General features: G+C 40.0%; 2 protein-coding genes across 5 annotated transcripts in view; one reads left to right on the top strand and one right to left on the bottom strand.

The window, feature by feature from the left end:
* The window catches only part of MARCHF5 (membrane associated ring-CH-type finger 5), a 35,886-nt gene extending 25,743 nt beyond the window's left edge, over positions 1–10,143 (bottom strand). The window contains exon 1 of the mRNA XM_068950030.1: positions 9,817–10,143. Within this exon, the coding sequence (XP_068806131.1) occupies positions 9,817–9,860 (44 nt within the window). The 5' untranslated portion in view covers positions 9,861–10,143. The remainder of the gene's footprint in view (positions 1–9,816) is intronic.
* The window catches only part of CPEB3 (cytoplasmic polyadenylation element binding protein 3), a 99,621-nt gene continuing 92,260 nt past the window's right edge, over positions 10,058–17,418 (top strand). The window contains exon 1 of one of the 4 annotated variants that reach the window (XM_068950024.1): positions 10,058–10,178. The gene's annotated coding sequence lies outside the window, so the exon portion shown is untranslated. Of the gene's footprint in view, positions 10,179–10,255; positions 10,442–16,086; positions 16,228–17,418 lie in introns of those variants that run through there. The other 3 variants (XM_068950025.1, XM_068950027.1, XM_009677777.2) reach the window with 3 other exon arrangements.

Raw genomic sequence — 17,418 nt, 5'->3', positions numbered from 1 at the left:
CTTGCTTTCCAGTCCATTCTTAGCACGTGGGTAATATAATCAGGAAACAAGTGTTCAACTTTTTTGTACGTGTACCTACTGAGTTTCACGGTTAAACTGACCATATAGGGTAAGCGATTTGTCTGTTCTTCCAAGGCAAAGGAGGAGAAAAATAGGAAGTGCAGTCCTAAAGCTGCAGGAATTAGCAGGAAGAGTCCAAAGCAAGCAAATTGCTTTGAACTCAGAGTTTACATAATAGAGACTATTCTTCAAGTTGATTCTCAGTTTGTAACTTCTATTTTTGTTACAGAATTTAAAATAGGAAAGAGCAAAGCAAAAACAGCTCTACAGAAGTCAGTCATCTTATATTCTGATATTTTCAGAATTAAAAGAACCAAACGATTCCAGATACACCAAAATAAACACTGTAAAAAGCTTCAATGTTTAAAGTTTTTTTCTAAATGCCAAGAAAAGATAGTGTTAGGACATTAATAGCTAAAGAGCAACAAAAACAACCACCCAAATTTGGCAGGCAGCGAAAATTACGAAGTCTGCAGTCCGTATAAATGTGAACAGAACTCCAAGATGTCTGATCATAACATTAACTCTCCTCTGCACCAAGCAGAACGGACTCTGCATGACTCATCAGTAGAACAATCACAAGCACTCAGCACATGGCTTTCTGTAATTATATCCTTCACAGAAGGCTAACTCATGTTGGCACATTTTAGTCCAATATAAAATATCCACTTCTAATCAAAGTATTCAGATCCCAGGAGCAGCCATTTGTAACAGGAGAAATCACTAAAGGCCAGATTGTTTTATCTGCACTAACTCTTATTCTCTACCTTCACACTACATTAATGTTTCCTTGTAAATATATACATCTTGAAAAAGAAATGCAAGCCCAAAGGGAGAATCAGGCACAGATACACAAACTGAAAACACTGAACAGTCCATAACGGTCATCAGCAATCAGTCACCTAAAAGCTCTGAAATGCTAACCATCCTTATCCAAAAAGTTGGTGCACTTGAAAAGTTGTTTCCTACAAACATAAGCATATACTAAGATCCCATGGTTAGTCCTTAAATCAACTGGATATAAATTGGTATTTATTTATTATAGGGAAGCTGTTACAGCAGACCAGTTTAATATTTGTTTTTAATCTTAGATAGTTAAGATAATTAGGATTTAAAACTTTAAACAAACGAACAGCTACTTCCAGATTCAATACAAATTCAGGACAAAGTTTTTTTTAACTGGCACGTAAGAATGGTGTTTTTACTTGGAATTTTTCTTATCCTATATTAATGTAATGCAGGGGGGTACATAATCCTTGCCCCAGAAGACTGGTACCAAAGCCCTGAGTCTAAGCACTTTGGCTGAACAGATAGAAAGCTACTAACACTAAGCGCTCATATTAGCATTAAAATAGTAGAATAGAGCAAGATCTTTGAGCAAAAAGTAAAAGCCGAGATCCTAATCCAACTAGAGAAAAAGTTATCTTATTTTTAGTTATGGAGTCCAGAATAGACTCTGAAAAAAGTGCTGATTTGCTGGAAGATTTTAGTGGACTGTACATGCTGTATTGGCACTCCCAATACAGCATGCTCATGTCATGCAATGCAACTGGCATCTTAAAACTGTGTTGTCTCCCTGTTTAAACTGGGGCTGCATCTAGACCTTGTATCCCAGAACCATTCAGGTTGGAAGGGACTACAGGGGGTCTCTAGTCAGACCTCCTGCCTAAGGCAGGGACAACACTGAATTCGGACCAGATTGTCTGAGCTTTCTCCAGATGGGTCCTGAAAACCTCAATGGACAGATGTTCCACAGATGCCTCCAGGCATCCTATTCCAATGCTTGACTGTCCTTGTAGTGACCCCTCTCTCCTCCTCCCCACACCCCATATAAAGTTGAAACCTTCTCTCCTTAAATTTACGACTATCATTTCTCTTCATCCTGCCAGGAACCTCCATGAACAGCTAGGCTCTGTCTTCTCAACAACCTCCTCATAAGGCATTAGAGGCTGCTACTAGGTGTCCTAAAGCCATTTCTTCCTCAGGCTAAAGGAGCCCAGTTCCCTTCAACCTCCTCTAGAAAGTCACATGCTCTAGCCTCTTGACCATCTTGTGTATCCTTAATTACAGTTTCAAATAGAAAGATTAACCAGAAGCAGGTTTACTTAAAAGAACTTAACCACTTTGGATTGAGTCTCTTGTTCTTCTGCACTGAAGATAGATTTGCAATTTGTGGGAAAACACAAATGCCTGTAAAAAAGGAACAAGTCATGTATTGTTTTGATAAAGATAAGGTATTGCATCCTATGAGAAACTTGTGTCCACCTAGTTCTGCTGCTGGAAAAGTTGTATCACTTGCATGCAGCAAGGAATTCCCCACCCACTCTGCCCTAGAGTAAATCTCAAGCAGGTTAAGACACCAGAAGCACCAAGCAAGCAAGTCCTACACAGCTGGCATATTCACATTACTTTAAGTCTTACTTATATAGAAGAAAAAACTAAATTCGCTCTCTTCTCTTCCAAAATTAATACTCAAACCTTTTAACTGATCTTTTCCTGTAAATTATTATATGCAATTTTCAGATTATTGAATACATTGACATTGATTGTCAAAAGCTGGACCTTTGGCAAGCACTGTGAAGACACCTTGCCAAAGGAAACAATCACAGCTAAACACTAATATGGAGGTCTAAGCACTTTCATAAAGACTTCAATAAACAGTATAGCTTTTTATGTATATATAAAGCAGATATAGGACTTGAATAATAGTTGAATGCTTTGGTAACACATGTAAAATACTAAGATTTTTAGCACAAAAAGATAAATAGCCTCTCAGGAGTTTTCCCATACTTAAATAGGAAGGTAAATTGCCTACTGTCTGCGGGAAGAAGTTAACAGTTAAGCAACAACTAAATTTAAAGCATGCAAGTTTGTTCCTAAGCATATGAAAGTTGATGTCAAAGATGGAAATATAATGCATATAAAAGTCAAAAGGTTAACATATTTTAGAAATATCATGCTGATAATTTTATGTAACAGATGGGCAACAGGCATTCTACAGATCTACTACTAGTCTTTATTAATCATTTTTACCAATAAGCCACATGAAAAACTCAATCTATGCACAACCTTTGGTGTATAGGGAAGTTGAATAACAAGGGACGTAGCTAGAATTAAGCAATAATGAAAGTGTCAACCTATTAGAAAATCACTGCTGTTTTGAATTTTCATTCTTCAAATCCATTCTATGATATTTGCAGATAAAGGCTTGAAAATAAGACTATAAAAGGATTTGTGCCAGTTTTACAATAAAATCTCAGTCTCACTTCAAGGCTGGTCTATGTAACGCATGTATACCAACAGAAAGTTCTTTTAACCAGTTATGTCCTTGCTTTTTAAGATGTATATGGGTAATTTCTTCAAATATAACTTTTTTATTAAGTAATCAATGTCACAATGTATTGTTTACATGAGACTTCTCTAAGCAAGAAACAAAACAATTGGTAGAGAAGTTAAAACTGCAGCAGGAAAGGAGAGTATCAAGAACAAAGGGTGGCAATAGCTTGCCTGCCCAACAAGTAACCTAGTCCAAGATGGAGACAGCCTTGCTTGTTTCCTCCCTGTATCAACTACAGTTTCCTATCAGTTGCAGTGGAAGCCCATTTCCTTTCTGGCCAAAACGAACCCAGCACAGCTTATCCTCTCTGGATGTGGACACTTCTTTTTAAGCATGCAGATCCTACTCTTTAGGCACAACAAAAAGTTAGATACTTCTAGTTGCTTATGGACTTCAACCAGAAGCCAGGGAAAGTCCTCTTCCAACAATAATCTTAAACTCTGTTAAGCTGTTTGCACTGCGTGGAAATAAATCAATCAATTCCTTGGGGCACGGCAATGAAGGGAGACGTGCTTGATCAGCACAAGTAGAACAAACAGAACGAAGAACTGCAGAGACAGTAAACAGTTTGGGGGGAAAAAAAAAGAGTAAAAATACTGCACAAATCCTGTACTTCTCTTTACACCAAAAGTTCTGCCACACTGCACTAATTACATCACTAGGGTTGCAGCATCAAGGTTTTAATCCTAAACGATGACTTTGGTCCAAATCAGTGCCTACACTTCAGAAAAGGTAAAGGAAAAGATTCATATCAACATAAACAATAATACAGATGCTAACTGCAATAAAATTGAGCAACTGAAAGTGATGCACAAAACCACTGCATATGTAGTCAAAATAATAATCATAGAATCAAATCACAGCTCCAAAAACTGAAAAAAAACATGAATTTGATTTCTTCAGCTTCTGGATCTCATCACTAGTATCTTTCTGACAAATCAGTGATCTGGCAAAGAGGAAGCTTAGCTGCAACAGTATTCTCCTCTAGAAAGTATAAGTAATTTCTTAAACAAATTGCAGTTCTAAACTTATTTAATTTTTTTTTTTTTTTAAGTCTACCTGCAAATTTCAACTGAATTGCCTCCTTTAAAAAAGTAAAGGGCAAGAGGAGAGGACAAAAGAGCCATATGATGGGTTCTACTTTCTGTTGAAGACAGTTGTGTATCAACCATGGTTGAACCATCTCCTATCCATTCACAGGAGGACGCATATTAATTTGAAAGTTAAGCCATACTAAAATTACTACTATACTGATTCTTGCAGCATGCACCTATACAAACCTGCAACAGATTATCACGTTTGACTAACATCTTTGAATACTAAAATAACAGAAGGTGAAAATGATTGTGTTCTGTTCAGCTAACAACTATTATTTTATTTTATTTTTAAGAAGGGCAGGGGGGTTGTTTGTCTTTATATAGGAGTAAGAAAATAAATCAGAAACCATCAGATGACACATTTATCATAAATGTAATGATCTTAAAACAAAAAAACACTGACAGCTTCCAGGATATTATTATATTAATCAAATATTTACATTGTCTGGGTTTTATATCAATATGTAGCACTTTCAGCTAAAACACAAACTACAGGCTGACAGAATGGTCTTGCCAGTCTTCATTTAGGTACGTTATTAAACATGCACTTTTCATGAAAGTTGTCACTTCAAAAAGCAACAGCTCAACCAAAACACAAAGAAGCCTGCACAGCATCATAAAGATTAACAGTTATCAAAATGAATATGAGAAAACAGTAACTAACAGCAGTTCTGGCAATTCCCAACTCAAGCGTCTGTAAAAAGGCTTAGTGGTACAGGATCATAACCAACTGAGGCCCCGGCAATAACATGCAAGCTATTACAGAGAACTATAAACTAGCAAACTGCTAAGATGCACCTATAGCAAAAAACAAACAAACAAAAAAAACCCCACACGTGAACGTAAGCACTATTTTTGCTTAAAAATATGACTGCAAAAACAGAAAAGTCAAATTGCATTTGACAATATTTTTCTTGTATCACTTACTTAAGTATTTGCAAGGATTAAGTTTTTAATCCAATAGAGCACCAACAGCTGCTTAACTTCATCTTAACTTCAAAGTTACACAGAATGAAAATATGTGAAGCGTGCACCAAGAATGGAGGCAGAACATTGGTTATGACAGGGGCATCATGGGGCATGGCTGGAAGAACACTTAGAAGCGGTCAGTTGGAAGAACTGTTATCAAACAGCATTGAGAGGTGGAAAACTTACAGGACTAACTGAATAGGAAACATGAAAAGAGCAGTCTAGAATGGGCAGATTTTTCTGTATTTTCTAAATTATATTTGAAAACGCAAGGAGGATTCAGGCCGTGGTGTTGGCATACTAGGCACAATAGTTTCACTGTAAAAATTCAAACATTGAATAGCATTCACAGTGTAATATTTCTGGGTATTTTCTGAACAAAAGACACAATTGCTTGTGCAATAAAAATGGGTATATCATACATACTGCCTATTCAAATTTGTCAAATTCACTAGAACCAGCTTTCAGGTCATGTTCCCTCTGTGCACTCAATACAGAGTAATAGCTATAATTCCAAAGACATTTTCATGTAATTTGGTAATTAAATTTAAATAAAACATAAAAAAAAAAGTAATTTTTTATATTAACGATAGACAAAAACATCCACCAAACAATTTCAATTTCTAATGGAAATTCCTATCATTCTATAACTTATGCATTAAACCCCTATGAATAAAGGGATTAAAACAACAAAAGTTCACTATGTACACAGACCAAAAAACACTGCCTTCAAGTGCACGCACTTTTCCAGGAGTATGGTCTTTTTTCAAAGAACTCTGCATGCAGAATAAGTCAGTGTTTTAAGGGTATTATCTTAGCCCGTTATTTAAAACGTGAGCTAGAAGAGAAGGTTACAGAGGGATGGAAATCTCAGTTTTGAAGCCAGAAAGGATGATGATAATCATCTAGATTAGTTGCCTAAATACTGCAGGCCACAGAACTCCAGAAAGTGGTGCAACTTGATGGTGATGTCTACTTACGCCTCTTGTATTTATGCTGTAGCCCATCTTTCAGATAAGTATAAAATCACTAGCTAGATATTTCAAGTAAGAAACTCAGTTCTTTTGACAGGCCCACCTTAACAGCTATTAACCCTTTGTTAATAATGTGTTGTTTGCTTCCAGACTGAAATTGTTTAGTAAAAATAAAGCAAGAGAGAGCACAAGAGATATGAAAGAATGATGAATCCTAGGCAACAATTTTGAAGTGCTATCGAGATACCCCTTACACTGGAGAAATCCAAACTGCTTTATTAAAAAAAAATAGAAGTCATACACACGTACAATCTAAGAGTCAAGAGAAGTCAGAAGTTCTCTTGGACAAATAGATAAAGAATTTGGTAGGAGAACTCCAACTCTTGCATACAAAACTCCGCATACATTCAGATCTGCAGCAACACCTCACTCTTGATACAACAGGAAATCACAACTCTGTGTTACCACCTAGATACTAAGAAAGAAAATACAATCTTATTTTTTTTTCCTCCTAATGACTTAAATCTTGGTTTAAAAAAAAGTCCTATTCACTGAAATGCTGTTTTGTGCATCTTGCACAGAGATATGAATCTGATTTAACAGTATGTGGTTTGTGTGAAATTATAATCCACTAACAGCTGCTTTTAAGCTTTTGCATATTTTTTTTTCCTACTCAGGAAAACATCAACCTGTCATTAGCAATAAAGATAACTGGGTGGAGAAAGAGGCACTGCAAACCTCTCAGTAGCTTTACAGAGGATCCTTCCGCAGGCTATGCCCCTTAATGGGAAATGTTGAAGGTTTATCTTGATGATCACTAAGTACAACATGAAAGTAGTTATATGTGATTTTGAGAAATACCAAACGAATGAAAATTGCTTTCTAGTAATGTAATCCCTCTCCCCTAAACCCAAAGGGTAACAGAAAAAAAAAAAAAAAAACTTGCACTGACTCTTTTTAGAGGCCTCAGCCTGTACAGAATACAGTATTGTACTGTATTCTGAATTCAAATCCTTAATAGCTGGCTCCTTCTTACTGCTCTGTTCACTGCTTCCCACACTATTGCTGCTAAAGTCTCTTAAACTGAGCCCAACAAATTCTTATACAAAAGCTCCAGTCTTTCTTTTCACACCTTCTTTCATGCTTAAAACTCTTATCTAAAACTTTTTCCTCTACTGTCCTTGTTGCCCAGGAAGTCAGGTATGCTTTCAATTGCTGTATATTATCCAATCTGTTATTCTAAGTTTACTGGAAAGTGTCTTTGAAAAGGGCCAGGTATATGCACTGCAGTTTCACAGAGCTGAAAGAAAGGATTAAGAATATTAAATACACATCAAAACCCACATACCCACTTGGCCTAAGAATTAAAGAGCGGTAAACTGGTTTGGTGACTACTTAAAAAGTTTCACTTTTTTATTAACTATTCATTCTAAGTCTGTCACGACCTTGTTCTTTAACTATTTCCAATGTGACACTTGGTTTTAATAATTTTTAATACAATTTGTTGCAATAGTGTCAATAACGGTACTTTTTCTGGTATAGGCAATGCTCTAGAACCTCTTTGAGGATAGAAAGAAAACCATACACACAAAAAAAGAAAAAGACACTTTTAAAGCGTAAAGTCAAAAAAGCATCAAAAATATCATGGAAAATATTATATTTTTGCGGTCTCCTGCATGTCACAGTCCCAAATGCTGATGCAAGCAAGCATCAGCGAAAGGCTTCTATTTTATTAATTCGTGTCAACTATGTTGCATCAACTTGCTGTTCACAACGCATTATGAATACTACCTCACAGTTCCCAACAGGCTAAACTAGGACTTCATGATATGATACTATAATCATAAACAGTGGGACACCCACTCAGAATATTGCCATTTCCCAGGCCTCTAAAACCTAGAAATCGCATATCATCAAGAGTACAACACTTCAGAGGAAGATGAAAATTTTAGTTGCAGAGAAGTTGATTCAGCAACACTCTTCCTGATCTTTTTCAAGAATTTTTTTTTTTTTTACTTCCTACAAAATGATTCTACCATCTTCTTCCCACTTTTTATTTTTCTTAAATCCCATCCCCTTTATTCCCTACATTCACAGGAAATATGCCAAACTGAATACTTTCCTGACAGTATCTCCAAAAACCATTCAAATCCTGCAAAGACATTTAGTCTCCTGACTGCTAGCCTCCTTGACAGGCATCAGTCTAGATTATAACCTAAATCATCCAGTTTTTCCTCATGCTACTCTAGTTTTTCTAAAATATAGACAATCAACTTTCTCTCTCTCCCTCCCCCCGCCAACTTACTTTTATCCTCTATCTACATTAAACTGAAATTCCTCATCCTCACCTTCAAGGCTGTACACAGCTCTGTCCCTGCCTCACATAGTTTACACTTCCATCACTTGCCTGATGATAGTCTGTATTTCACTAAATCCTCTTTCCTTAGAGGTGACCTAGAAAGAAGAAAAACACTGGGATTTTTTTTGCTTCCTTATGATGAAAGCTTGGCAGGTTCATCAATAGAGATTTCATTCCTGTTGGGTCTCCACCTTCTGAAATACCAGTCTATCATACCTCCTGCAATAACATGCCATCAACTCCTATTTGCTGTTTATAGGGTTAGACTTGCAGGGCTTCCTGGATGACTCAAAACTGTACACTGGGAATCTTCAACCCTCAGTAGAATAGAGTGAAAGTGCCACATATTCAAATAAAAGCATAAGCAATAAGTATGTGTAGTAAAGACATCTTAAGAGTAGCTAAACATCAGTCCTCACCTAGATTTAAGTCATATTAGTTTATCTTAAGAGTCTGTACTTTTTTTTTTTAAAGCTGTGCTCCAAAAGGCGCTTTTACACAAAACAACAGCAGAATACACAAGGCCAGTTAATCTTACCTTCTCTTTTGCTGTCTTACCCTACGTGCATCTCAACGCTGTCTATACCTACAACATCTCCTATACCCCCAGGAGCTGTACAGCCTTTAGCGCCCCTTCACCACCCTTCCAAAAAAGCCGCTTCAACCTAGACACACCTCCTCCCACCCAAACGCTTCCGAAGGAAACCCTTCCCACTCAAACCACCACCCGGGGGAGGACAGCGGTGCCCGGCTCCACGTTGCACTGCTTTATGCCCGAGCTCACACCGCTTCGCCCGGATCACCAAAGTTTCCCGAAGCCGAAAAGTGAAACCAGACGCGCGGTCCGGGCCCAGGCCCTTCTCCGTCGCCACCGTGCCTGGGCCGCCCGCCAACGGCCGCGGCCCGAAGCGGCGCACCGAAACACGCCGCCGCCCGCCTCCCCCAGCCCCACGGCAACCACCCCGCCGGGAGCCGCGAAGGCTCCTTCCCCGCTGTGTCCGGCCCGGCGCTGCCCCGTACCTGTCCATGGTCTGCGGCAGGGCCAAGCCCGTCTGCTCGGACATGGCTGCCGCGAGGCCGCGCTTCCGCGGCGCGGGGAGGTGCGGGCCGAGCCGCGGGCCGGCGCCTGACAACGGGGGAGGGGAGGGGGGGGCCGCAGGGGCGCGCGCGGAGGGGGCAGGGCAGGGCAGCGCGGCGGTGCGTTGCGCAGCGCAGCCGCCTTCCCGCGGCCGCCCCTCCCTCGGCAGGCGGGGACGAGGCGTGCGCGGGGCCGGTCGCCCAGGCGGGACGGGACGGGACGGGGCTGGGCTGGGCTGCGCGCAGCTGCTCTCAGCTTGGGCCGCCGTCGCCGCCGTGAGGGGAGGCGGCGACTCCTCTGTGAGGTAAGAGCTAAGCGGCGGCCGCGACACCTCCCGCCCCTCCGCGCCCCCACTCGCCCCGGTGCGCCTGCGCCAGAGCACAAGCCGCGGCGCCCGCAGCACGCTGGGAAATGTAGTCCTGGCGCCTCCGGGAGATTTAAAGGTCCCTTGGGGCGCGCCCCCCTCCCCCGTTTTCCTCTCCTGCTGTCGCGCTCCCCGGCCCTCCCTATGCCTCTCCTCGCTGCCGCCGCTGAGTAGCCGCTGCCGGCACCGCGCGCGCGGGGCAGGTAGGGGACGTGGCGACAGGGCGGCCGCGGTCGTGTGAGGGGAGCGGGAGGGGGAAGGTGCCCCCGGCCCGCTCCGCTCCGCTCCTCCGGGGGCCGCGCGGGGTGGGCGTTGGAGAGGGAAGCGCCCTCGCGCCTCCGCCCGCCGCCTCGCGGCGCGGCCGTTGCCCTGCGCGGCCCCTCCCCCCCCCCCCGGCGCGTGAGGGGAGGCAGCGCCGCCGCCGCCCGCCTCGGCCTCGCCCAGCCGGCAGGTGCAGGCGGCGGCCCTCGGGCCAGCCCCGGGGCGAAGGGGCCCCTGCAGGTGCCTGGTCACCCCGGCTGGGCTGGCGAGGAGGGCGGGGGCTGGCGCAATGGGAGGGAAATGAGCCCGTTTCTGTGGGTGTGTTGGCAGTGACGAGGTAAAACGCCCTCTTGTAAAGTGGCCCTTGGCACTTGGGGAAGGCCCGGCAGCCTCTGAGCCCCCTCTGGGAGTGAGCGGGGTGAGGGGCAGGGCGGTAGCGTGGTGGTAACCGTAACTCGTTACTTCAGTTTGTAGGCGTGCTTCCTAATGGGGGGCGGGGGAGAGCTTCTGAAGTGCTTTTAAAATCTGTCTTATGTTCTAAAGTTGACATACGGCATCACAGCCTAAGAAACTGGGAATTTATAATCTGAAAAGCGTTTAGAGAACAAAGAGGCAGATGGTGCCTGGAGAAAAGTTATGTCCCTCCATCTCCACCACGGGTGCGCGATGCCTCTCTTCCACTCCTCTCAGTCCAAGCGTAGCTGATTTGCTTGTATGTAAAGGTTCTGCGTTATGTCATGTTCCCCCAGCAAAGGATGATGTCATGCTTTCCAAAGACAGTTAAAACATTCCAGATTCTTGGGAAGCTTGGTTAGTAAAGATCCACTGTGGCCTTTCCTTTTCAGGTTGTATGATTTATATACATATTTTTTTAATAACTAGGCCTTGTAATGAATTTTGTTACATGTAACAAGTCCCTGATACCTTGTATAAATTATAATCTGGTTATACTGCAATTACTGCACAAGGTGGTAGTTTAGCAGGCCCGCCCCACAGGCAGACAACCACATCAACATGCATCTGTTTTTGGTTGAGACAAGTAGCATTTGCTTGGTGGGTATACACGGCTGTAGAGATAAGGTAGAATAGGAAGCTGATCTTTAATGAATATCCTGAATTGTCTGACCCAGATGCCTTAAGCTATGGAAAAATCACTCTGAGAGTCTCTGGGGAGAGAGGTGTTGTAAAAAGGGTTGTAAAAAAACAAAGTATTGCAGCATTGTCAGATTACAGAATAATATGTATGTAGAAGTTGGTTACACAGTTGGAGTCCCTCAACTAAGAATGCATTAGACCTGAGTTTATGTACGTTATTTTAAGCTTCCACCATTATTTTGGGTCTGAGCTTATCCTTCCCAGATCTTATTTTCCATTTATCCTTTCACACCTTGATTTGGACTTTTAAGCTGTGCTATATGTATGGATTGGGTGTGGGAGGGGTGGGTTGTTTGTTTTTTAATTACTAAGTACCATAAACGGAAATGCTGAAGTAGTTACGTTGAGGTAGTTGTATTTTATTGGAAGTATGTACAGAAGGAGAAAGGAAGAAGACGTCAAACTGACATCCTAGAAAATTTATTTGGTGCCTACTCTGAGGACAGTAAAATTCAATTTTGCTTGCGCTGCTAAGAAGTCTTGGGCATGCGGTGGCCTGGATACACCATACATGGATGACTTCCTGGAAGAGAACCCAATACGCACTTTGCCTATTAGTCATACAGCTGTTTGTGAGATAGAAGAGGAATATTAGATATCCGAGTTCCTGGTTTCTAATCTTGGTCTGGAATTAGTGTGTTGTCTGTTGACCAGAGCACTGATCAGACAAATACTTTGGTTTTATATATTTATCCTCAAATGTTACAAACCGGACATAAACCAGGGAGGCTGGCTTTATTCCTACGGTTATGTGATTTGTGTAATTTCTGTATTTCTGTTTTGGAGGTTGGAAGGATATATTAGGTGCCTGCTGTCTAGGATAAAGCTGTGAGGTCATGATCAGTAATAATGGCTGTGAACAATACTTACCTGAAGAAATGTAACCAGAACCCAGGATTACTTGGCTACTATATGAGGCTGAAGAGTAGTCTTGAGGAAGCAGGCTCCTTTGCTCTACCACTGGCATGTAGGGAGGGATGACAAGACTGGACAAAACTTGAATATCAGGTCAGATGGTAAACACCTAGCAGACTTGTACATCATATTTTTTGCAACCTTCAAGCATAAAAAAAATCAGACCTCAAAACATCCTATAAATAGCTTAAAAATCGTGAAATATAAAAGCTGATTTATGCCTCCATACTGTTCCAGGGTTTGTTGCGCAGCTAGGGGTATGCATTCTCAATTTGTCTGCTCATCTCAGAATCATCAGAAAAAAGTGTGATATGAAAACACATAGATAAACACCTGGGTCTACACTTGGAGAGAACCCTCCTCATTGCCTGACAGAGCAGGAGTTGTCATTCCATCCTCATCTCTTCCCCCTAGCAAGACCGGATATGCAGCTGCTCTACTCAAATGCTTTCTTTATTCTCCCCAACAATCTCCTACTTCAATTCACTTTCCCTCCCTTTTTCTCTTCCTTTTCCTTACACTTTTTATTCTTTATTCTTCCTACTTTGCATTGGCAACTTCCACTATAAAGCTCAGGTTGCCTCTTGCTGCTTTTGCAATTTTTGAATTATTGCTTCCCATATTATTCCCTAATAGATTGCTCTTTCTTCCTTCTTTCTGTCTCCGAGATGTTCATTGCACTGTCTCACTCTGTCCTCTCTTGTCTAAACCTGGTAGTAGCTGCATTTGAGCCCAGTTAGACGCAACTCTTCTGGGAATAGACTCCCTTTTGCCAGTGCAAGTGAAGGAAAATGATTGCTACTAACTGAGATTAGACTGAGCTCAGCCTCACTGATACTAACAGGAGCTGGCAGCTATTTTGACTTAAATAAAACTTTCCCTTAGAAGGCAGGTATGGAACTTGATGAAAACCACTAAAAATAATATAAGCGATTTAGCACTTTAAAAATTGAGCCCTGAATTTGTCTATCAGATTTATAAGTTGACAGGTCATCTTTTAAAATACTAAATTGTTTGGTAACAAACTTATTCAAATTTAAGTTTAATAAAGGAGTTTGTAAGCAATTAATGTAAGAATAAATATGGAGCTAATATTAAATGTTTACCTGATCATTTCAGCAAGGCCTGAAAAAGAGGCTGAATAATGAAGTAACAGTTCCTTAATACAGTTCTTTTAATGTGATGACACTGAGTGTGCCGGAATTGCTCACTGTTTTCAGCAAAGTGAAGTAACCAGGCAATATGAAAGTATTTATTCTCTTTAGGCAATACTCCATTTTAACTGCTAGGATAGCAATGTATAAAATAAATGACAAGATCAGTTAGGCATTTTATATCTACTTAACTCCATCATGAAAAGACAAGGAGCCCTCAGTGAAACTAAAATGAAGCAAATCTAACCTGAGAAAGATGCTTATATAATAAAACTCAGTTTTTCAATAACATAATGCTTTCTTTTAACCTTCAAGCTAGTTGAAATGTTCACTTTCTGGTAAAAAGACTAGCAAAGGTTGTTACCCATAGTAGGCTTAAATTACTTAATAATGAATTTCAGGAAATAAGAATATACTGAGGTATTTCAGAGAATAAAAATACATTGAGTTAACTTGGCTCATTTGGGCCTTTCTTACATTTGTTTCTTTGGAACTTGCCCAGGTCAAGTAATTCAGATATCAGATTGAATGAAGCTCTCGTGTTCTGATATAGCTGTTCTTATTATCTTTTTAACTTTCAGTTACTGAAGAGTTAAACTGGTAGGAATAAAAATTGTTTTTCTTCTAGTGGCTACTAATATAAAAAACCTGCCTTTACGCCCTGACTTTCTTGGTTATAAAGTGCTTTTCCATTTCTGGATGTATAGTGAGCCCTCTGCTCATCTTAATAATTAATCTGCAAAGTGAAGCTGTCACCTGCAAAAACCTGATAGCAAGGCTGTGGTCCCTTCCACATGCAACCTGAAATCATCTGAAAAGCAATAATCCAGAAATAAAAAAGGGACATAAAGGAGCGGTATTCAGTGAAGAGAGCCAGCCCTGTACTATCTGGGATATTTCAATAAATGAGGAATTCTCAACTGCTGTAAGAAAGCAGTTTTCCTGGCCCTTAATGCTTCAGAGTAGCACAAACAAGTCAGAGCAAGTGTTGAGAAACTCTTAATTACAGCATTGATTCAAGGCAGGCAGACCATACAGTCCAACATAAACAGACTGTAGAAAGCAAAGACATAAGTTTTTCAGCAACCTGTTTTCAACTCCCTTAATTTCTTTTTCTCGGCTTTAGTCATCTCTCTTTCATCTGTAAAGCAAAGTATATTTCGTCCTTTGAACAATCGGCATACAATTTTATAGAACGTTAATGTTTTCACACTGCTGATTTCAATTATGTAACTTCCATACAAGTGTAAGCGCTTGGTCCGGAATAACCAGAAACTTAGATATTCATGTATAAGACAACAAACACGTATGTCTGTAAACTAAATTCTGAAAGCTACAACCTGACCTATATTGATCATCAAATCATGAGGAGAGGAATGATGAGAGGAATTCCTTTCAGGCTGTGTAGCTGTGTACTGAAGTAGAGGCTGGAGATATGTGGATTGTGGGTCTTGGAAGGGAGGCAGCTAAAATGAACTGCAGGGTACAGGGCAGATGGAATGTTAAATAGTAAAATTTCCACTCTTTTTTTTTTTTTTTTCCTCTGTAGGTTTGCCAGGGTATTAACAATAATTAGGAACTGAAAAGTGGTAATTTGGAAATCTGAAACTATTCGTATAGCACAAATTAATGCCTATGTGCTAATTTTTATTTGTTTAAAAAAATTACATGCCCTATTTGTATATGAGCTTTAGAGTATGTTTTTAAAAACGATACTATGACAGGTTAATATTTTCTTCAGCTAAGAATCATGACACAATCTCATTTCTAATAGCTGTAATCTTTCTATAGCTGGTATAAGTTATGATTAATTTATTGTGCTAGAATAGTTTGGCTAGTGATTGTTGTTCTAACTAGGTAGCTATTTGATCTGGGTTTATAAATTAATTAAACTATTAGGAGCTCTTATTTTATTATTGACTTCCAGCTCAGTCTGACAGTTATTTATTTTCCGAGCGCTAGTAATTCAGACTGCAACACTTTTCCCTGGAGAGAGAGAGAGAGAGTGTGTGTGTTTGTTTGTGTATTTTTTTCTTTTCGAGCACTCTTCCTTTCAGGTCGCTTGTTCTCACCACAGACATCAGGGAAAAGCTATATGCAGATAAGACTTCAAACCCCATAATTCCTTGGGAGAGCATGCGCTGTATCCTTCCAGTTGTCAAAGTGCTCTTGCCAAAGTGGTCGCCTGTTTGTCGTATACCAAACCCGAAAGAGGGAAATAAACACACTCTCATTTTATTGATCTTTAAATACAGAAAATCCAAAGGTAACTGTTCCTTAAGAATTTCTGCGTTGACTGCGTGGGTTACTGCACGAAACGGAGCGGTTATTGCTATGGGGATATAAATTTCCTGTACTGGATTGTAAATTTGCACAAGTACTTACACCAGCAGATAATCAAGAGGTACTGCATATTAGTCCAACATTAGACATTGGCTGGCCTGTCTTTCAAAGTCATTTATTATCCAGTGTTTTTCCATTCAGACTGGCTTCATTCATTAAAGGTAGGTCTTGACCTTGGCAAGAGGGTTGAATTATGCAGAAATTTTATCTTTAAGAAGTAATATGAAAACGAATGTGAACTGCAGTCCTCAGGATAAAGTTCAAAAACAAATAGCTAAGTCAAGGTACATATTTGAAACAACTGCTGCGGTAGCAACTATAGATAATTTGGTGACTGACTGATTTAAATATACTTTATTGACAACAGAATGTTAATGTTTCAGCTGCTATGTTTTTCTCTCTCTATATATTTTAATATTAATGTCTCAGAAACTGGGGAGGGATAAACATTGTGTTTTTTTCTCTGATGTGGAATCATTAGCAATTTTATGCAGCCTTAGAACTAAAGGTGATTTTGATAGAAATGCAGCTAATGGAAAGCTACACAGAGCTTGGAGTATTATGGCTTACTGCAGTGTCGCTTTAAACTGCCTTGCAAGGTTTTCTGCACCCCCAGCAGCAGCAGCAGTGCTGCCCTTTTCAGTTGCAATAGTTTATTCCCCTCTTCTTAGGAACTTGTCGTAATGCTGTCTCACTACATAGTCTGTTCATGAACCCTTGTTGTTAGGCTTACATACTAAAAAGGGAAATAATAGAGAACACGAGCAGTAACCTAATTGATAGCTGACACTCATTTTTAGTTAAGAAACGTGTGTACGGCTTAGAAGAGAAAAAAAAAAAAAACGAAAAATAGCCTTAAAGATAGACATGGACCATCTGAAAACAGTTGATGTCAGAAAGCAGAGGATCATTGACTTCACTTTTTGATATCCTTCTTAACCAATTTATAGATTTGGCTTAAATTTACTTTGTTTCATTAAACAACAATTCTAAAAAAAGGAAGTGGTCCTAGGAAAGTACACATCATATGATTAGCCTGATAGAAATGTGATTAGGTATCCAGCAATGACTATCTTTGACATGGTTACTCAATAAAAGTAAGTAATTTTGGCTAATTTAAAATACTTTTAGAATTATAATGATCTCTTTAATTGACTAAAAGTCTGTAAAATGTGGAGGTGCGTGTTCTAGTTTCATACAATCGCTGTTCCTTGACATCTGTCTGTGCATTAGTACTAGTGTTTTAAAATAATATTCAAATTATATTATCTGACCTATTTTATATGAAGTACCTTTGAAGACTCAGTCATGCTACATGCATTTAATTCTTAAAGTTTAAATTTATGCTTTAT

Source organism: Struthio camelus, chromosome 7 (genome assembly GCF_040807025.1).
Source record: "Struthio camelus isolate bStrCam1 chromosome 7, bStrCam1.hap1, whole genome shotgun sequence".
NCBI lineage: Eukaryota > Metazoa > Chordata > Aves > Struthioniformes > Struthionidae > Struthio > Struthio camelus.
This window is presented reverse-complemented; position numbering and strand designations above follow the sequence as displayed.